This window comes from Haematobia irritans, chromosome 5, assembly GCF_050003625.1.
Source record: "Haematobia irritans isolate KBUSLIRL chromosome 5, ASM5000362v1, whole genome shotgun sequence".
NCBI classification, from domain to species: domain Eukaryota; kingdom Metazoa; phylum Arthropoda; class Insecta; order Diptera; family Muscidae; genus Haematobia; species Haematobia irritans.
Genome location: NC_134401.1, coordinates 52,322,122 through 52,345,493, shown reverse-complemented (window position 1 = coordinate 52,345,493; position 23,372 = coordinate 52,322,122). Strand labels below are relative to the sequence as shown.

The following is a 23,372-nucleotide window of genomic DNA, read 5'->3' as shown; positions in this document are numbered from 1 at the left end:
ATACTCCGAACCCCACTTGTCCATTCAATTTGGAGCCATCAGTATAGAAATCTATATATCTTTTATTCCCCGGGGTCTGTGTACACCACGCCTCACTGTTGGGAATTAGAGTTTCAAACTTTTTGTCGAAAAGTGGTTTTGCCAGGGTATAATCCACTACGTTAGGCACATCTGGCATTATTTTGAGGACCGAACTATGACCGTACATTTTTTCCGACCACAGCGATAGCTCGCGCAACCGCACAGCCGTTGTTGCAGCTGACTGTTTGGCCAAAATGTCTAAAGGCAATAGATGTAGCATGACATTAAGGGAGTCTGTTCCTGTCTTACTAAATGCGCCTGAGATACATAAGCTCGCCATACGCTGAACTTTATCTAAACAAGTCGGTTTCTGAAGTGCCGGCCACCAGACTACAACACCATATAGCATTATAGGTCTAACTACTGCAGTGTATAGCCAATGCACAATTTTTGGTTTTAGTCCCCACTTTTTCCCTATTGCCTTTTTGCACGAGTACAAAGCTACCGTGGCTTTTCTCGCCCTCTCTTCAATATTAAGCCTAAAATTCAGCTTCCTGTCCAAAATAACGCCAAGGTATTTTGCACACTCACCAAAGGGAATTTCAGTACCCCCTAAGGAAATGGGCCTAACCGTGGGAGTTTTACGATCTTTGCAGTACATGACTAGTTCTGTCTTTGCTGGATTTACACCAAGACCATTATCTTTCGCCCATTTCTCAGTCATCCGGAGAGCTCTCTGTATAATATCTCTGATTGTGGATGGGAATTTTCCCCTGACTGCTAGCGCCACATCATCTGCGTATGCCACCACTTTTATCCTTTCTTTTTCTAGGGAAACCAGAAGGTTGTTTATAGCAACATTCCAAAGAAGAGGTGATAGAACTCCTCCTTGGGGAGTGCCTCTGTTCACATACCTTTGTATGTTTGCTTGCCCTAGTGTGGCTGAAATACGTCTCTTTATTAGAAGTTCGTCTAACAGCCTAACTATACCTGGATCAACATTCAGAGTTGTCAGTCCATTTAATATCGAGCTCGGATGGACATTATTGAACGCCCCTTCGATGTCTAGAAACGCCACGATTGTGTATTCTTTGACAGATAGTGAGCTTTCAATAAAGCTGACTAGTTCATGCAATGCGGTCTCAGTAGACCTGCCCTTCGAGTATGCATGCTGTCGTTTCGAGAGCAAACTTGAATCCACGCTAGTTCTAAGATACATGTCTATCATCCTCTCCAGGGTCTTAAGTAGGAATGAGGATAAGCTGATTGGTTGGTGAATGACCACAATATTCTTGGGGAGAAAATTCTTCCAAGCATATAATATTTTTGGGCTCAAAACGCTTCCAAACATATAATATGTTCACATGAAACAAACATATTAATGTTTCGGCAGTATCCAATAATATATGTGCTTCCTGCAAAATATGTTTGGAACACATGTTAGAGAAGCGATTTTTTTGAGGGTGTAGACATAACAAACACAAGTAGACATTGCTAATACTATTTTATTTTTCTTCAAAATGTTGATAATTACCACCTGTTATAGGGTATTTGAAACAACCGGTTCTTGACCGATATGTCATATGTATATAATTTAAATATTTTATTAGCAATTCTGGTATATAAATTAGTTTTTTGTTCTGAGTTGCTAAGTGTCTACGAATGTTTTTCATGTTGTTATATTTAGTTTTTCTTATAGAAATGTATGTGTGTGTATCTCTTACTCATTTCATTGGAAAATACTATATATCACCTACAATATATTTCTATTAGGCCGATCTAATTCTGATGCATTTGGAAAGCGCCGGTAAAAATATATAGAAGAAAACAAAACTGTCTACATTTCAGAAAGTATAATTGCTAATTTGTTTTAATTTATTATCGCTGTTGTTTAAAATCGTATTTAACATTTTTTTAGCCTTTATCTTAACAATAATAATAACTTTCAAAAGATAAAGAAAATTGTGACAACAAAGGACAATATATTATATATGTACCTATATTACACCAAAAAAAAAAAGATTATTAATAGTTATGCGATTACAGTGTTGGTGATTTTTCGCCAAATTGGGTATATTTTTTCAGGGAAGTGGACGACAGTTTTGAGTTGGGGAATTTTGTGGGTGTTCTCGAAATTTATTCGGTATAATAAATAAAGCTTTGAATAAATTTTTTAATTAAATTTTTAAACTACGTTAAATATGTTCTTAACTGCAATTTATGGAAAATTGTTTCAAAGCGAAAAATAACCTATAAGTATTTGTTTGGTAAATTAAGGCTGCTATGCACCTCTAAAGAAATTTCCTAATTTTACTAAATTTCCCATCGAAAATCCCATGAGCCGTTGTTATCGATTGTTTACATTTTCTATCACAAAAATGCATGGTAAAACTCTGTTATTGGCATGCAAGTCTGCATAGCGGACTTTAATAGTTATCCCATTTTCAGCAGACTTTCTTTTGTTTCTATCAGTTATGTTATTACTAATAATGAAAAACCCCAATTCTTTGAGTGTATGTCTTTATATCGTTACCCTTCCATTAAGAGGTAAACACTTGTCAGTGGCGATTTCAGATAAAAAGAAAATAAACAATGGGTTCGCAAGAACATTGAACCGATAGGCTAGTAAACATAACATTAAATATTGGCCAGCACGATTTTCTTGTTTTCTCCTCACCAGCTAAAATATAGGGCGTAGCAAATACATATATATTTGCCTATATAAATACATATGTATATATGTGTGTGTGTATTTGGTTCACCCACCTACACTCATTCTTGTCTTGAACATGGTATATGGTAATCTGTCATCTATATTTTTTTAGCAAATAAAGTATTTTTTTTTTAATGAGAGCAAAGAAATATTAAGATAAACAAATTCTACAAACAATAAAAACAAAAACAAAGTCTATTGGTCTTCTTTTTTGTTGTAGGAACAAAGAAAAATTTGCAAGATGTTTGCCATAGAAGACGGTAAAATACTGTAAAATTTGGGTCGCCTTTTATGGGTCTGAGTGTGTGAAAAAGTATTGGTATCCATGGGAGATACTTTGCCTTATTTTTAAATACTTTTAAACCGGCAAATATTTATGACCATTAAATTTAAAAATTTTGTTTATAAGAAATTATACGGCTATAAAACGGCTGTCCAAACATTTGTGGGTAATCGACTGTTCACATTTTTACCATTAATAATAACACATGATAAAAACTACTTTACCGACACGTGTAGTCTTACCACGCTCACATTCATAGAAAAAAAATATTTCTGAATCAATCCCGAAATTAATTTTTAATTACTTTAAACACAGAATTAATTTAAAATAAAAGAATTTAAGGTGCAATAGTTGAAGGCGTTAACGAAATATTCACAATTATTTTAGAAATTACGAGTAACACTATCCGAATATCCTTTTTGATACGAAATTCTTAGAAATTACTAAGAGAAGACCGTAACTGAGAAAGCACAAATCACCATATCTAGGAAAGATGAGAAGAATGCATCGTCGCATAAAAACGCCCGACACTTTCGCTAGCAAACTTTTCGTTAGGACGTTGTTACATTTACACACTAAGAAATACATGATAGCCGATACTGCGTTATCGGCTAGCTAGAGGAACATTCCGGGCTAAAGTCAATAATCTTTGCCCAAAAATATTAATTTCTTCTTGTTACACATTCTCTGACTATTTCCTAATGCTATTTAAAATATGAAATGTAATATTACAGTTAGAGCACCTGTTGGTGATTCTATAAAAAGAAGCTGTGTGTGGCTGTATCAAGTCTGCATCTTCATAGAGTTAGCATAATAATTTCCTCTACATAAGCTATGCATAATGGAAATATAACCGTCCTACATACATCCATCCAAGGCCTTTTAAACTAATCAAAATATTTCTTCATTATCTCTATTCCTCAGGTCTGCAAGGCATTGGGCATTATATGCGAAATGGAATATTTCGGTCTAGAACATTGGACACCCAATCAAAAGGAATCTCGCACCCATCAATGGATTAATTTACGTAATCGTCTCTCCTGTGATGGCGGCAGTGGTAGCGGTATACAATTAATGTTGGCTTTACGTGTTAAATTTTGGGTACCAGTACATTTTATACTACAAGAAAGTGCACGTAATCTATTTTATATGCAAGCCAAGGCGGATCTATTAGAAGGACGTTTATCTGCTAAAAATTGGACAAACGCGGCAAAATTGGCTGCATTTCTATGTCAAGCTGATGGTTTACATTTCAATGAGGCTGCTCTCAAATGTGAATGTCCCTTGAAAATTCGTAAAGAATATGAAATGCTAAAGCAGAAACAACAAGAATTGCAACAACAAATGTCCATAAAAGATCGTAAAGATCATAAGGATCATGTATTATCATTTAAGAAACGTCGACTATCGAAACAAAAATCAGTGGAACACATTGATAATGTGCAACAATGTCAAATGGCTTCGACGTCAGTAGCTTCGGCTACAGCCAGTTCTATGCCACCAACACCATCATCAGTGCCGTCACCATCATTAGCCTATAGTTCAATTAATACCAATTTACAATCAACCAAACCTCTTACCTCAAGTACAAATGAAACTGCTACCAAAGTACCTAGCGAAATGCAACATGTCTGCGATAATAGTCTACAACTTGAAGAGTCAATAGAAAATTCTATAAGGAACTCGCCTCTACGTATCTATCAGGATTATATTATAAGGCCAGTTAGTGATGAAGGAGATGAGAGTCAAACCATGGAATTACCTGAAGATTTTCTAAGACAAATTGCTGTGGAGCATGGTAAATTGGCCATGTTGAAAATGTCTTCGAAATCTGCCAAATATTGGCTATTGCAAGAGATCCAAGAGTTACCGGGTTATGGTGAAGAGGTTTTCTATGGTTTTACAATTGGTGAAAATTCTCAACGTTGTGATATAGCAGTAGGAGCTCATGGTATTCGAGTTTCCACCGGAGAAAATGAAAAGAAGTAAGTTATCGATCGTAAATCGTAACCGATATGATTACTAATTTATGGTTCTTTCTCGCCATTTCAGCATTCCGTTTAGCGCCATAGCTGCTGCAAAATCATTTAGACGAACATTTAAACTAGAATATGTAGATGATAATAACGATAAGCGTGAAGTGGATATTAAATTACCCAAACACTGTATTGCCGCTGGCCTCTACAGATCGATTACGGAACGTCATGCCTTTTATGTTTGTGACAAGGTACGAGGTGTGGTGACAAATCAATTTACCAGAGATCTCAAGGGAACCATAGCCTCCATGTTCAAAGAAGACACTGAACTAGGCAAGAAATACATATTCGATATTCGACAAACAAGCCGAGAGGTAATCGAAGAAGCCAGACGTATACTCCATAAACGTGGCATTGTTACTCCAATGGCCAATGAGAGTGAGTCAAATGCTTTGGAAGGCAATGACATTAACAATTTGGGTTCCATGATGAAAACTTTGATTGAGGAAGAGAATACAGATGGAATTGGTAGTAGTAGTAGTAGTAGCGGTGCTTCATCAATGGCCAGTAAATTAGATCGCATGTTGAAAGAAAAGGAAGAACGTGAAGCAGCTATTGAACGTTGTGTCGACTCCAGAATCTCAGAAGCAATGACCTGTAAAATTTGTATGGACAATGCCATCAATTCAATGTTTAATCCTTGCTGTCATATTATGGCTTGTGATCAGTGTGCCTCCCGTTGTGATAAATGTCCTAATTGTCGAGTAAAAATCACCAATGTAGTGAAAATCTATTTGCCACCCGAATTAAGAAGTGCCCCCAAAGGCAGTAGGGACCACGAAATAGCATCAACGTTATCCCAGACGAAAACGCTCGAAAATAATACCCAAAAATTGACTACAGTAGTTTAGAAACAAAGCCATACAAAATGTAGCCATAATTAATTGGGATGTAACCGAATCCCCCCAAAATAATAAAAAAAAACACACACACACACAAAAGAAAAACCACAACAAAAATGTCCTATAACGAACCAGTATATATGAGTATAATATAGTTTTAGCCCATATTATTTTATCATTTAATACGAATACAAGAATATATTAACCAAACATTCCAATAAACACAACTTTGAGATATATTTGACTGCAATACGCTTCCCAATATCCCAGTAAACACAAACATTTGAATTCACCACCACTTTCAAGGCATACTCTTTGAAAACTTGATGAATTCAAATCCTTTCAAAAATGTATGTATGTTTATTGGGATTGTTGTTGTTGTTTTTTTTTAATTTTTCAAAATATTTCTCAAAAGATTGTGTTTACTGGGATAAAGAAAATAATACCAAGCAAAAGAAATAACCACCTTTTTCAATTCCTTCAAAACTAGCATTTAAGTATAATGACCAGAACTACTAATGTTCCCTTTAATTTGTTAAGTAACTATTTATTTTTTAATTGTATTATATATAATATCAATATGTTTGTGTAAATATTGTCCGTCGTTTCTATTTTTATTTGTGTTACATGAATATTAGTCCTGATTTTGTGTTTCGATCACAAAAATATGTACAATTAATACGAATTAATTAACTCTCACAATAAAACAATGCAAATACATTCGTACATAGATAATATGTATAAATGTTTATACCAATTAAAATATTAATATAAATATGTATCATGTGTTTTTATATTTATTCAACTATACAGTTGGTGTAAGGGCCAGTTTCTCAATGTCTTGTTATTATTTATCGTGTCGATAAAACAGCTAATCCCATACAAAAATTTTACTAACCGGAGGTCTATCCACCGGTTAAAATTAATCGGAGGATGAGAAACTGGCCATAAGACTAATTAGATAGGGGACACTTATTTCTAGATGATGATAGATCCTCATACTAAAATTTGAAAAAAATATATATATAATGATTTAACAACAAAAAAACATTTTTAAATTGTCGACTCTTTCAATGTTTGGAAATTTCTCTTTGCGTAGAAATTAATTTTTTATTTCGTTACGGTATTGTCGACTCCGGTTAAGTGTATAGGTGAAGCATTGACGACTATACGAAAACAATAGTTAGTTTCAAATTTCGGTACTAACACTACCCTGCCAGCATTTCAAAGTTCCATTTCATCCTCATCGCTACCACAGACTCGCAAATGTCACCACAACCATCGCAAACTGTGATGGGGGAAGCATATCAAAAAGTACAAAATGTACATGAAAGTATTTTGCCATCACTACTGTTAGAAGAGCCATTTTATTTTTTGTGAAACGCCAAACGCAACCAGCTTGTTGTATTTTATTTAAATAAAAACGAAAATAAAGTTCTGAAAACATAGATATTACGCTTAAAATTGTGAAAGGTATATGGTGAACAATTTTCGACTTTCCAAATAGAATAAAGTGATCGTTTTTCAAATATTTTTCCAGGCACGCTGTCTCCATCGAAAATAAACAAACTGGCTGATAGACGCTGCAATATGTAACTTGCTACTTAAAACTCAACATCATTCTTTTATTAATGCAAAAAATTATGTTAAATCCCTGCCAGCATTTCAAAGTTCCATTTCAACCTCATCGTTACCACAGACTCGCAAATGTCACTTCAACCATCATGAAAAGGTACATCAAAAAGTACATGCAAGTAATTTGCCATCCCTACTGTTAAAAAAGCCATTTTTTTTTTGTGAAACGCCAAGCGCAACCAGCTTGTTATATTTTAATTAAATAAAAACGAAAATAAAGTTCTGAAAACAAAGATTATACGCTTAAAATTGTGAAAGGTATATTGGTGAACAATTTGGTGAATAAAGTGATTGTTTTTCAGATATTTTACAGAGACGCTGCCTCCATGGAATAAAAACACTGGTTGATAGACGCAGCAACATGTAACTCGCTACTTGTAACTCAACATCATCATTAATGCCAAAAATTATGTTAAATGTAATGTGATAGTGGTATAAATGTTATATTTTTAAGAATTTGTAAATGTTTAATCAAATTAATAAATATCTAAACAAACGTGTTTTACTCGACCACAATGATTCTTTTACAACTATCTTAAAATGCACTTTTTCTGATTGTTTGGGGGTCCCTTATTGGCGTCGTTCTAAATTGATCTATAAAGGCACCTAATAATTGCACTCATGCGAAACATTTTTGTAGTAACTTGGCGTGGTACAACTTCTCAATAGTGACGGCGCTTTTCCGACGAGTTTTTGATGTCGTATATGATTGTTTTCGACGTAGTGGGGATTCTCAAAAGAGTCCCCAAATTCAAAAAATGTTGGCAGGGATGTGATGAGATAAACCGAAAAATGTTATATTTATAAGAAATTATAAATGTTTAATCAAATCAATAAACATCTACACAATCGTGTTTTACTTGACCACAATGATTCTTCTACAATTACCTTAAAATGCACTTTTTCTGATAGTTTGCAGGGGTTCTTATTGGCGTCCTTCGAAATTGATCTAAAACCTCATACACATTACGCTCAAAATCTATTAAATGTGGATTTGAAATCCCTTATTTATAACGGAAATGACAGTTGAAATCTAGTCAAAGTGGATTTTGGAAGTATAATGTGAATGAGGATAAATAGGCACCTAATAATTGCACTGATGAGAAACTTTTTCGTAATAACTTGGCGTGGTACAACTTCTCAATAGTGACGGCGCTTTTCCGACGAGTTTTTGATGTCGTATATGATTGTTTTCGACGTAGTGGGGATTCTCAGAAGCGCCCCCAAATTCAAAAAATGTTGGCAGGGTAGTTTGATTTTTGCATTTTTTTCTGTTATGTTGATACCAACGTTACTGTTTAGAATTTGTAAAAAGTTGCAAGAAAAGTGTCACTCGCAATAAAAGGTTGCAAAATCATTTTAAAAATGTGCCAGAAAACATACAAATAAGTTTTTCTAAACAGTAGCGGGAAATTTCTTGTTTCAAATTAAAATATACAATATCTAACAATCCTTTTATCTCATCTCATTATCATCGAAACTCACCACTTTAGTATGACATTTCCGGGGAGAAACACGATAGACAACTTTTCTTGCATAGTTTTAGGCGGTACGTGTGGTATGCGATGGGGATTGTGATCCACAAGTACACAGAGTGTGTAAATATAACCATAGCAATAGGTGAACAGTTGTTTACGTATATTTTTTGTGGGAATACGAAAATCCGCAACGGAATTTCTTTGCGTAGATTGGTAGAATTCTTGATGTTTTGGTAGATTTTGCAAAATATACCTTTTCAACTAAGAGGTACTTCACAAATTTTCTATTGAAATAAAAATGTTAACAAAATTTTCATTAAAATTTTCAATAGAAATAAAATTTTGACAAAATTATCTATAGAAATAAATTTTATTATTATTTTTCATTCGTTTTGTTTTGTTTTTTGTTTTTTATTGGTTTTTTCTTTAATCATTCTTGTTTGTTTTGATTTCAGCTTAAAACCACGTATTGACTAAACTACAAGTGTAGCTTATCCAACAGAGGAAAAGAATGTTTGTCAAATTTATTTGGGCAAATCCCTATAGACTACAAGATGGTTGGATGGACGTACGTTTCGAAATTACCACATTCCTCATCAGCATCCTCTACTTGCAGCAAAACTATCAACCAATTGTCAGAATAAATTCAGGCAGTTCCTAAACCCAAAAGTGAACCACACTTGAACCTTGATTTACAAGTGGCAAGTTACATGTTGCAGCGTCTATCAACCAGTGTTTTTATTCTTGATGGAGGCAGCGTGTCTGTAAAATATCTGAAAAACAATCACTTTATTCCATTTAGAAAGTCAAAAGTTGTTCACCAACTTTTTACAATTTAAGCGAAATATCTATAACTTTTACAATTTTAAGCGAAATATCTATGTTTCCAGCACTTCATTATCGATTTTATTTAAATAAATTATAATATAAAATAGCTCTTGTAACAATAGTGATGGCAAAATACTTTCATGCGAATAGTGATGGCAAAATACTATCACAGTTGATGATTGTTGCAGTGTCACTTACGAGTCTGTGGTAGCGATGAGGATGAAATGGAACTTTGAAATGCTGGCAGGGCAATATCTGTATGCTTTATCAGTCTTCTTGTCAATGTGGCTATTCCAATTCGATTTCTTGTACATTATTTTTTCAGACACTACCCAATAAACACAAACGTTTGAAAAATGTAAAATTTCAACAATTTTTCGAAGGATTAGGGTAATATTCATGTTAAGAAATTGTTGAGAAAATCGCGTTCTCAACAAAAAACAGACATTACCCTCAACAGTGAAATTCAACACATTGCAATAATATCTCAAGTGTTATCTTCAAAATGAAATGCATCGCTACTCAATAATTTGTCAAACGATGCGAGTCAAATTCAAAATTAACATCGTTGCAAATACTTTTCAACCTAAATTTGTATGAATCCCAATAAACACAAACGTTTGAAAAATGCAAAATTTCAACAATTTTTCAAACATTTTTTCAAAGGATTAGGGTAATATTCAAGTTAAAAATTGTTGAGAAAATCGCGTTCTCAACAAAAAACAGACATTACCCTCAACAGTGAAATTCAACACATTGCAATAATATCTCAAGTGTTATCTTCAAATTGAAATGCATCGCTACTCAATAATTTGTCAAACGATGCGAGTCAAATTCAAAATTAACATCGTTGCAAATACTTTTCAACCTAAATTTGTATGAATGATATCCCCACTTCAAATTGAACTACTTCCAATTTGCCAAAATGTTGACGAAATCTTTGAAAAGGTGTTGAAGATAATATGAGAAAACTTTGACAAAACACTACCCTAAAATGCAGCGAAAAAACCATGTGGTTTACAATACTTATTTGTGCAACGAAGTTCGTGGTCAATTGCAAGAATTAAAAAAATGGAAAATTTTAGACAAATAACCAAATAGTTTATAAAAATAGGTAAGTGAAAATAAAAAATGAAATAAAACTTAAAGAAAGTCACTAAATGTATAACAATTTGCAGAAAACTAAAATTATGGATTCTACGTTCTTGAAAACATTGAAAAGCTGACCGATGAAAAAATGGTGGACAATTAACTGGAACTGCTTCAAATAGTTTATAATAATTGGTACGTCAATATGAAAAATTAAATCAACACTTTAGAGAAGTCACTAAATTTAAATCTCTTTGCAGAAAACTAAAATCTTTGGATGCTACATTCTTGCAAACATTAAGAAGCTGACCAATGAAAAATGAGTGGCTTATCGTCAAGAAAAAGTTTCCAGAAACATTACAAGTGCAACCAATTAAAATTGTTAAAAACAACAAATTGTTGAAATCAACAACTTCAGGATGAAAATGTGCATCACATCGTCTGTTTAATTCATATGCTATTAACAGTTTAAAATGGATATTTTGTGAATTCCTTCTGCTGGAAATCAATTCTAACACGTGGTCCAGTACGTTCCTAATTTCAAATTGCCCGCATGTTAACAAATTTTAATGCTGTTTTATGACACCAAAAGGAAGGAAATCGAATTATCAATGCAAAAGTGTTTACTAATAAGGTTTAAGATATTTAAAGTTTTGTTGTTTGTTCTTTTTTTTTTGTTCTTATTTGTTGATATGTTTAATAAGATTATTATTTATCAATTGGTATTGTAGTGTATTATGTAGTGAAGTGTATTATTATATATTTTATTTTGATGAAAATGAATAAATTATACAAAATTCATAGAATTTTGGCTTTGACTTTCAATTTGAAGTGGGGATATCATTCATAAAAATTTAGGTTGAAAAGTATTTGCAACGATGTTAATTTTGAATTTGACTCGCATCGAAAATTGTTTGACAAATTATTGAGTAGCGATGCATTTCAATTTGAGGATAACACTTGACATATTATTGCTAATGTGTTGAATTTCATTGTTGAGGGTAATGTCTGTTTTTTGTTGAGAACGCGATTTTCTCAACAATTTTTCAACTTGAATATTACCCTAATCCTTTGAAAAAATTGTTGAAATTTAGCATTTTTCAAACGTTTGTGTTTATTGGGTATATTGAAGATGACCTATTTCAAGTCAAGTTGAATTTATGTTGAAAATTATATTTACCCTCAAACTGAAAAGTTGTTGCATTTGAAAAACGCTCATCCTGTGTTTATTGGGTAGTACTGTCTTGCCCAAAAACTCGGTTCGATATACTGGGCAATTTTGGTCCTTCTAGTGATTATGCATAATTCTGTCTTTTCTTAACGAAATTTCCTCTACCCATAAGAAATCCGTTACTATATTTGCTAGCACAAATTCCGTGAGGCGTAGTTTTTGATTATTATCATTTTGCTCCCATAAGAAATCCATGGCAAAACTGTGTTATTGGCACTATTGCATATTTCTAATACCGTCCAGATTATAGGTTTATGCGTCTTACAAATTATAAGTTTTTCCGGACGGAATGTCTGCATTTGTAAAGAATCTTACAGTGTGTCCAATCGATCCTATAAATATGCAGCAGTATCGATTATGCCCTCGGATTTAACTTATAATGTGGCCAATATATGGGATATGTTCGACACGACCACTGTCGTCCGGATGAACTTATAGTCTGCAAGGCGCATTATCCGCGTGTTTGTTAAGAATCTTATGTGCCGTTCAGACAATAAGTTTATCTGGACGGAATGTCTGTGTTTACAATGGATCTTACAGTGTGACCGAACGCTAAAAATTGCCAGAGGTGTAAAATATCGATAAATGTGTTATCAATCCCATTAACAAGCTGTAGTATCGATTATGTCTTCGAACATAACTTATGGTGTGGCAGGATCACTGTCGTCCGGGTAAACCCATGTAGTCTGGACGGCGCAATTGACAAATGATAAAAATTTAACAGAGGCAGACATTTGCACAAAAAAAATGTCTATGAACGCTTCCCTACCGACTTAAATCAAAATATAGGTAGAGTTCTAAAAGCAAGTTTAGTTTTCTCTGAGCCTTTTATGAAATTTTTGCCGCCGTCATGTTTGTAATCTTTTCCTCCGTCATTTATTCCAGTACGTCAACGGCTTTGTACTTTGGAGCGAAAGAAGAGATATAAGAAAAAGTGAATAAAGAAAACGGGACGATTAAAATTTTTAACAACGACGACCTAAGGGCAATGAGGCTCCTTTTATCATATCGCTGAATTGTCCCTAGCTTTTGAATTAAGCAATTAATTGATTCCATCCATAGGAAAAGCTAAACGCGTTCTTTTTTTCATCTACGACACTACAAATCGTTCAAAATTGGAGCAAGGTTCCCCCTGTCGTCCGTCCCGTGTCGGTTTCTCATAGTCGTCGTTGTATTGGATGACGTTAAGTGAGGGTTTTGTTGTGTGTTTTGGCTTGCTGCTGCTTGTTTGATTATGAAGCAAAAATAAATACAGTACAAAAAAAGAACTTTGGGTCAGAGCGATGTATGGTTGTTTCCCCCAAAAATACTGAAGGCGTTAGCTGGTATTTTGTGGTAATATACTCACTACAAGTGGGCTATGAAATTTTCTAAATATTTGTAAGTTTTACTAACTTTCAATTTCTTTAGGATATATTTTTGCAACGGTCTGTTTGCCCCAAGTGTTTTCTTCGAAGCTATAAGCAGCAGGAACACTTTAGCAGTGGTATCGGATCCATATTTTGCATATTTATTCAGGTGGCTGACCACTCATACTTCTATAACTCCCCTTTCAATCCATCAAGAGTGGCCCACTACTACGAGCTAAGAGACATACATGCGACATACGTTTTATGACAACTCTCCGGGTGGGCTGCCGCTGCTTTCTGCTTCATAATTGCATACCAATAAATGCAAAAAAATAAATACAAATACAAAACGAATAGCAACAAAATCAACGAGACCTACAACAACAACGACTGCAGTCATCCATGGTAGCAGATAAAAGCAATTAAAACAACATAAAATTGCATTCACACTGGGCAGGTCACAAAAAGAACTGACAAAAATCGTATCATCATCATCCCAATAACAATCTCGATCGTCAAAACCATAGCCATCAGCTGCAGCAGAAGTGCATACATACTTACGCACATACACACACACTCACCCGTACTACACAAACACATACGCGCTTTCAAAGTTTATACACATGTTCAAAGAACAGTATCCAATTGCAATAATACAAGTGACCTCAAATGTGCCGGGACAGATGAATGGATGTTTAGGTCGAGTATAACTGGACACCAAAACCGACTGGCATAAAAAGGTAATGCAATCATTGGCAACTAATTTTTAATTTCTCTAAACAAAAAAAATCTGTTATCTTATTTAGTTTCCAATTTCCACCGAAAATCTGAAAGATGGAAAAAGCCAAAGCTTACATTAAGAATGAGCTGAAAAGCAATCAACAGCAACATCAACAGTCAGAGCATCCTAGGCCTTCGTCATCTTCATCTGCATCCCAGCTGCAACAGCAGCAACAACAACATTATCAGAGTCACCATCAACCCTATCGTTCCAATGAAGTTATACCTCTTTGTTATGTTTGCGGTGGCCAAGGTGGCTATGAACCTTTGCGTGCCAGACCCAATTATGAGAGGCCCCAAGAACCCTATTTTCCTTTTTTGGAACGCCATGAACCTCCCACCGGGGTACCGCAGCTGAACACCCAACAACAATATGTCATGGTTTGTCATCTGTGTTATCGCTCTCTTAACGAGCAATGGGATGCTTACGAAAGGGAAAAGAAACCCCATATACAACGTATATATCACATGAAAAGGGTTGACAATAAACCCTATATAGGAGCTGACATAGCCACCCAGGGTGAATATGCAGCCCAAATGTTGGGTCTAAGTGCCGAGCACTTGGCTCAATCTAGCCTAGCTAATGACAGTGTGCAACAGCAACAACAACATCAACAACATTCGCAACAAACACAAATGCCTTATGGCTATCCTAGAACGCCATCCCAATATCGCAACGAATCTTCAATATTTTCATCTAATGCTCCGGCAGCAGCTCATCAGCCACAAATGTGTCAACAAGGTGGCTCGATATCTCGCAACTCTTCACCTTCGCCAGCTCTCAATACTTCGCAGGATTATTACACAAGGAATTCACCATTACCACTCTCCCGCAATCCCAACGAAAGGTCACAGTCTCTGAGTAGACCTCAATCCCGTGAGGGTGGCATGCCTTTGCCATCGCCTTCATCAAGACCCTCAAGTGTCCAAGGCAATGCCTATGACGCGTTAAACATTAAACCATCATCCTATGCTCATCATAAATTGAAATTGGGTCAGTTATCATATTCCAATTCTGTACTACATAATTCTTATGGGGCACCAATGCAACAACATTCGACTACACCCTCGCATTACAATAGCGCTCCTCATTTAGTTTTGGAAAATTCTCCTCACAATTATACGACCAGCTCTAAACCTTTACCACCTCATCCAGCAATGTCACCTTCAGATCTTAGCGCAGGTGGCGGTGGAATACATAGGACCACTACACCTCATCAACAATGTCCACCCAGTCCTTATAGTGTAGATTATGCAGGGCATATAGGCGAATCGGAAGATGTTTTAGATTTACGTAACATCGACCCATCTTCCAACGATCTTAATATGCGACCTTCATCTTCGATATCTGCCCCATCGACGCCCATTACAATGTCTGTGCCTCCCCACACAGGCGGCAATGCTTCCGCCCCACCCTTAGAGGTGGGCATATTGGATTTATCTATGCCCGATAAAAATTCCACCACTGAAGTTTGCTATGCTTGTGGTGATGAGCAGAGACGTGGCAGTCTAATAGAGATCAGTACTCTCAAATCCAAAGATGATAAAGTTGATCGTCCATATTTTCCCATATTCTACGATATGCATCCCAGGCCGGCAAGATCAAGACCCATGGATCCACGTGGTATGATCCAGGCATGTCATTTATGCTATGAGCATTTGATGAAACAATGGCATCATTATAAGGTAAGTGAAATAAAAAAAATCGAGTGAACTCAAGAGTGAAATATGTGTGGAGGGAACTTGCCCAGTTCGATGGCAATATTCAACGCATAAAATTTGCATAACATTTTTGGTAGAACAAAATGGTTGTTATATGTATGGCCACCATTAATAAAATGAATGCAAATCCCTTATCTGATTTGCAATCATATAAAGTTCAGTGCAACCTTTCAAATTTATACAAAAAAAAACCTCTCAAATTTAGACAAAAAAAGCTATAAGAGATAACCGCTGGTAACAGCCGTATAAAAATGTGTTTTTATCCTGAAGTAAGGGATATAAGCTAGTAAAACGAAAAAAAAATAAATAACAAACATCAAATGGTTGGTATCACAATGGACTGAATAGTCTAAGTGAGCCTGATACATCGGGCTGCCACATAACCTAACCTAACATCTAATGGGTACGAAAGCAAATTTGTTAAATAACTTCAAGTCTCATGTACAGTATTTTAGCTATAACGTCACCAGATGTTGGCTATATATAGCCCTGATATTGGACTGATCTTACCAGTTATTTCACTACTAGAAATTTGAGAATATCCGCCACCAAATCCTATAAACTACCTCAAGATTTTCGGGATTGAATTGAGCAATGCCACTGCAATTTGTCATAAGCTCCGCGGTAGAAACAAAGTCCTCAAGTTGCCGGTGAAAAGCGAATATTATTGTTGTCGAATACTCTCCGAAGCTTATCCGTAGTGAGCTCTATCGGTAGTTTGAGTGTTTCAGTAGTGGTGATTTTAATGTGGACTGTTATATACAGAAAAATTCAGAATATTTAAATTTATTCCGAAATCTGCAAAACACGAAGGATTTTTATATATCGCCTCAAAACAACTTCTTGGGAAGTGAAAATTAAGTCCATCTGTAGAAGAGCAATTCTGAATGTTTATTAAAAAAAACTTTCAAATTTTTTTTGCTGGGCCCTCGATACTGTGTAAATTATGTATCCTAAAATGTAGGTTGGTTAATTTTTCATACTAGGTCAATATTTTTTTCCCCAGATTTTGTTTCTCCCATATTTATCTACATTGACTTATGTTAGATAAACATGACATTGTAGATAAAAATTGTGTTCTACTCCATGGGTATTAATACGATAAGGATTACAGTTCAATGTTTATACGTGGTGACCCAATGATGATAATACAAAATGGAATTATTTTTCCAAAAACAAAAAAAAAATATAAGAATTCTTAGAAAATGAACGACATGAACAACTCTGTTGCTATTCCATTGAATATTTAAGAGCGTACATGCGCCACACTGTACACAGTGGTTCCAAATCGCTTGTTTTTTTGGAAATAATTCTGCAAGTTTTGAACGGATAAAATTATCAACATAATTTTTTCTTTGTGTGAAAGCTGAGGTATTTTCCTTAAGCTAAACTGACCAATTTTTCCGAAAAAAAACCACCTACATTCTTTCTGTCGTAACTTTTTTTTATAGATTTCTCCCAATCTTTTTTCACTTGCTTCTTATAGACCACCAACTAAGGATACGTTTTAAGCTTTTATCGGTCAATTTGGTCAAATAGTTTATGAGTTCATCTCATTCCAAAATCGGCAAATTTTTAAAAATAAAAAAAATTTTGTTTGTTATTGTTGGCTTCTCTTCAATCGTTATTGTTGTTTTTTTTTATCTCAGCTTTGTTTAGACAATAGCCGACTATCAAACCCTTTTTCGGGAGGTTCAAGTGTAGTTCACTTTGGGTTGAGTGAATTACCCGAATTTATTCTGATAATTGGTTGATAGTTTTGCTGCAAGTAGAGGATGCTGATGAGGAATGTGGTAATTCCGAAACAGCTGTACATCCAACCATCTTGCAGTCCATAGGGCTTTGCCCAAATAAATTTGACAAGCATACTTTTCCTCTGTTGGTTAAGCTACACTTGTAGTTTAGTCAATGCATGGCTTTAAGCTGAGATACAAAAAAAAAAAACAACAATAAAAACAAGTATATACGGCCGCAAGTTCGGCCAGGCCGAATCTTATGTACCCACCACCATGGATTGCGTAGAAACTTCTACGAAAGACTATCATCCACAATCGAATTACTTGGGTTGTGGTATCTTAAAACTTCTTAACATCGTTTTCTAAATTGTGATTTAGTCCATACATGGTATATATTAGACAAAAAAGTTATGTATAGTTAAGTCTACAAATAATTACGAATCGATATGGACTTTTTGTACGTAGAGAGCCAGAATTGAAATATGGGGGTCGCTTATATGGGGGCTATATACAATTATGAACTTGATATGGACCAATTTTTGTGTGATTGGGGATCGATTTATCTGAGGGCCATAAATAACTATAGACCGATATGGACCTAGTTAAGCATGGTTGTTAACGACCATATACTAGCACAATGTACCAAATTTCAACTCACTCGGATGAAATTTGCTCCTCCAAGAGGTTCCAAAACCAAATCTCGGGATCGGTTTATATGGGGCTATGTACGATTATGGACTGATATGGACTACTTTTGGCATGGTTGTTAAATATCATATACTACCACCACGTACCAAATTTCAACTGAATCGGATGAATTTTCGTCTTCCAAGAGGTTCCGGAGGTCAAATCTGGTGATCGGTTTATATGGGGGCTATATATAATTATGAACCGATGTGGACCAATTTTTGCATGGTTGTTAGAGACCATATACTTACACCATGTACCAAATTTCAGCCGGATCGGACGAAATTTGCTTCTCTTAGGGGCCTCGCAAGCCAAATCGGGGGATCGGTTTATATGGGGGCTATATATAATTATGGACCGATGTGGACCAATTTTTGCATGGTTGTTAGAGACCATATACTTACACCATGTACCAAATTTCAGCCGGATCGGATGAAATTTGCTTCTCTTAGAGGCCTCGCAAGCCAAATTTTGGGGTGCGTTTATATGGGGGCTATACGTAAAAGTGGACCGATATGGCCCATTTGCAATACCATCCGACCTACAGCAATAACATGTGTGTGAAGATAAATTTTAAAATTTAACTTTAACAGGGCAATTTTAACAGGTTAACAGAGCTATGTTAACGGTTAACAGAGCTCTTTTATGTAAAAAAATTGGAAATTTGAATTTAATTTTAGATTAAAACTTAAAAAATGGCGGTGTATGTGCATTACAATTAAAAAAAAAACTCAATAATAATAGAAAACACAATGAGTAATAACTAACTTAAAGGAATATTAGGAATATATATCTCAGAACTGTTAAAGAAGGACTGTTTGGAAAAATAAGTGGTAATAAATTGATTTGTTTAAAGTATGAAATTGGAGATAGATAGGTGAATAAAACTGGTACCACATTTAGCTCTCGTCGAGTGCTATCAGAAAGTACAAGAGTTATATTCCAAATTCATTTCAGTTGCGAGAAATTTTGATTCGAAAGTTAAATTTTAGAAATCTAAAATGGCCCACTGTGCTGGAATGGAAAAAGATAGGTTAATGAAACTGGTACCACATATAGCTCTCGTCGAGAGCTATCAGAATATATACGCGTTGTGTTCCGAATCAATTTCAGATTCAAGCAATTTTGAATGTAAAGCTAAATGATAAAAATCTAAAGTGGCCCACTGTGCTGGACTACAAATAGATAGGTAACTGAAACATGTACCACGTATAGGTCTTGTTGGGCACTACTAGAATGTACAATAGTTATATTCCGAATCCTTTTCAGATTCGAGAAATTTTGACTCTAAAATTAAATTTTAAAAATCTGAAATGGCCCACTGTGCTGGAATAGAAAAAGATAGGTCATTGAAACTGGTACCACATATAGCCTTCTTCGAGAGCTATCAGAATACATAAGCATTATATTCCAAGTCCATTTCAGATTCGAGAAATTTTGATTAAAAAGTAAAATTTTATAAATATGGAAAGGCCCACTGTGCTGGAATGGAGAATGATAGGCTATTGAAACTGGTTCCACATATAGCCCTCGTCGAGAGCTATTAGAATGTATAATCATTACATTCCAAATCCATTTTAGATTCAAGAAATTTTGAAATTAAAGTTAAATTTAAATTTGAAAAATATAAAATGGCCCACTGTGTTGGACACGAAAAAGATAGGTCAATGAAACTTCTACCACATATAGCCCTTGTCGAGAGCTATAAGAATATATAGGCATAATATTCCGAATCCATTTCAGATTCGAGAAATTTTGAAATTAAAGTAAAAAAGTCTGAAATGGCCCCCTGTGCTGGAATGGAGAAAGATAGGTCAATGAAACTGGTACCACATATAGCCCTCGTCGAGAGGTATTAGAATATATAATTGCTATATTCTAAATTTATTTCGAAATATTGTCAAAATTAGAAATAACTTACGACATATTTTCCTTTTGAAATTTAACTCTGTAACTGTGTAGCAAAATGTGTTATACCTCGCTGTTATTGACATACTTTACTCTGAGAGTCGCTCTCTTGATTCGACTCTCAACAGATGTTGTGAAAATAACATAGCAGTGTCTCCCCATTACCTCATGTATTTTTGAAGTTAAATTTTAAAATAGAAAAATTCAATTTTTTCAAAATCGTTAAAAGATAGGCGAATGAAATTACCGTCAATAATAGCTCTTATCTAGATCTATGAGAATATGTAAACATTATATTCCGAATCCATTTCAGATTTGAGAAATTTTGACTCTAAAATTAAATTTTAAAAATCTAAAATGGCCCACCGTGCTGGAATGGGAAAAGATAGGTTAATGAAACTGGTAGTACAAATAGCCCTCGTCGAGAGCTATCAGAATTTATAAGCATTATATTCCAAAACCATTTCAGATTCGAAAAATTTTGAAATTAAAGTTAAATTTTAAAAATCCAAAATGGCCCACTGTGCTGGAATGGGGAAAGATAGGTTAATGAAACTGTTAGAACATATAGCCCTCGTCGAGAGCTATCAGAATTTATAAGCATTATATTCCAAATCAATTTCAGATGCGAGAAATTTTGAAATTAAAGTTAAATTTTAAAAATAGGATATGGCCCATTGTGCTGAAATGGAGAAAGATAGGTCAATAAGACTGGTCCCACATATAGCCCTCGTCGAGAGCTATCAGAATATATAAGCATTATATTCCGAATAAATTTCAGATTGGAGAAAGCGTGAAATTAAAGTTAAATTTTAAAAATTTAAATGGCCCACTGTGCTGGACACGAAAAAGATAGGTTCATAAAACTGGTACCACTTATAGCCCTCGTCGGGAGCTATCATAATATGTAAGCATTATATTCCGAATCCATTTCAGATTTGAGAAATTTTGAATGTAAAATTATATGATAAAAATCTAAAGTGGCCCAGTGGCCGGACTGCAAATAGATAGGTAACTGAAACTGGTAGCACATATAGTCCTCGTTGAGTACTATCAAATTATGTAATTGTAATATTCTAAATTTATTTCGAAATATTGCGAAAATTAATAAAAAAAATAGACACATTTTCCTTTTAAAATATACCTCTGTGACTGTTTAGCAAAATATGTTAACCGTCTCTATAATTAAAATAACATAACATACTTTACTATGAGACTCGCTCTCTTGTTTTGTTTACAGATTCGACTCTTAACAGATGTTGTGAAAATAACATAGCAGTGTCCCACCATTACCTCATGTATTTTTGAAGTTAAATTTTAAAATAGAAAAATTCAATTTTTTCAAAATAGTAAAAAGATAGGCGAATGAAATTAACGTCAATAATAGTTCCTATCTAGATCTATCAGAATATGTAAGCAGTATATTCCGAATCCATTTCAGATTGGAGAAATTTTGAATATAAAGTTAAATTTTAAAAATCTCAAATGACCCACTGTGGTGGATACGAAAAAGATAGGTTAATGAAACTAGTACCATATATAACCCTCGTCGAGAGCTATTAGAATATATAAGCATTATATTCCAAATCCATTTCAGATTCGAGAAATTTTGAAATTAAAGTTAAATTTTAAAAGTCTCAAATGGCCCACTGTGCTGGAATGGGGAAAGATAGGTTAATGAAACTGATACCACATATAGCCCTCGTCGAGAGCTATTGGAATATATAAGCATCATATTCCAAATCCATTTCAGATTCGAGAAATTTTGAAATTAAAGTTAAATTTTAAAAATCTCAAATGGCCCACTGTGCTGGAATGGGGAAAGATAGGTTAATGAAACTGATACCACATATAGCCCTCGTCGAGAGCTATTGGAATATATAAGCATTATATTCCAAATCCATTTCAGATTCGAGAAATTTTGAAATTAAAGTTAAATTTTAAAAATCTCAAATGGCCCACTGTGCTAGAATGGGGAAAGATAGGTTAATGAAACTGGTAGCACATATAGCTCTCGTCGAGAGCTATCTAAATATGTAAACATTATATTCCAAATCCATTTCAGATTCGAGAAATTTTGAATGTAAATATGAAATGGCCCACTGTGCTGGGATGGAGAATATTTTAAGTACTTACTTTATATTTATACTATTTTAATTAAAATGACTAATATATAAAAATCGGCATTGCATAGTATTGTTTATTGAGTGTTCAATTTTTTATATTATATATAGACAATATCATTGGCAATAAGTTTTTTAATGTAAAAAAATATATAAAAAAATTAATGGAGATTTAGGATATTTAAGAATTCAAAACTAAATAATGAATTTTTTGAATATAGAATATAGCCTCGTTTTACATTAAACGCATATATCACTACTATCGACAGGTACACATTTATTTAATATTTAATATGGTCTTCATGAGATTTTTAAAATTTTACTTTAATTCCAAAATGATGCTTATATATTCTGGTAGGCCTATTCAAGAGCTATTATTGGCGTTAATAACATTCGCCTATATTTTTTGTGTCTAGCACAGTGGGCAATTTGAGATTATTAAAATTTAACTTTAATTTCAAAATTTCTCGCATCTGAAATGGATTCGGAATACAACGCATATGTATTCTGATAGCTCTCGACGAGGGCTATATATGGTACCAGTTTTATGAACCTATCTTTTTCGTGTCCACCACAGTGGGTCATTTGAGATTTTTAAAATTTAACTTTAATTTCAAAATTTCTTGAATTTGAAATGGATTTGGAATATAGTGCTTATAAATTCTGATAGCTCTCAACGAGGGCTATATGTGCTACCAGTTTCATTAACCTATCTTTCCCCATTCCAGCACAGTGGGCCATTTGAGATTTTTAAAATTTAACTTTAATTTCAAAATTTCTCGAATCTGAAATGGATTTGGAATACAACGCGTATGTATTCTGATAGCTCTCGACGAGGGCTATATATGGTACCAGTTTTATGAACCTATCTTTTTCGTGTCCACCACAGTGGGTCATTTGAGATTCTTAAA

General features: G+C 34.4%; 2 protein-coding genes across 2 annotated transcripts in view; both read left to right on the top strand.

The window, feature by feature from the left end:
* The window catches only part of dnr1 (E3 ubiquitin-protein ligase defense repressor 1), a 31,974-nt gene extending 23,928 nt beyond the window's left edge, over nucleotides 1-8,046 (top strand). The window contains exons 2-5 of the mRNA XM_075309091.1: nucleotides 3,942-5,002; nucleotides 5,070-7,368; nucleotides 7,436-7,788; nucleotides 7,833-8,046. Of these exons, the coding sequence (XP_075165206.1) occupies nucleotides 3,942-5,002; nucleotides 5,070-5,904 (1,896 nt within the window). The 3' untranslated portion in view covers nucleotides 5,905-7,368; nucleotides 7,436-7,788; nucleotides 7,833-8,046. The remainder of the gene's footprint in view (nucleotides 1-3,941; nucleotides 5,003-5,069; nucleotides 7,369-7,435; nucleotides 7,789-7,832) is intronic.
* Nucleotides 8,047-13,072: 5,026 nt separating this feature from the next.
* The window catches only part of px (MAP7 domain-containg protein plexus), a 220,091-nt gene continuing 209,791 nt past the window's right edge, over nucleotides 13,073-23,372 (top strand). The window contains exons 1-3 of the mRNA XM_075309089.1: nucleotides 13,073-13,491; nucleotides 13,567-14,245; nucleotides 14,312-15,971. Of these exons, the coding sequence (XP_075165204.1) occupies nucleotides 14,340-15,971 (1,632 nt within the window). The 5' untranslated portion in view covers nucleotides 13,073-13,491; nucleotides 13,567-14,245; nucleotides 14,312-14,339. The remainder of the gene's footprint in view (nucleotides 13,492-13,566; nucleotides 14,246-14,311; nucleotides 15,972-23,372) is intronic.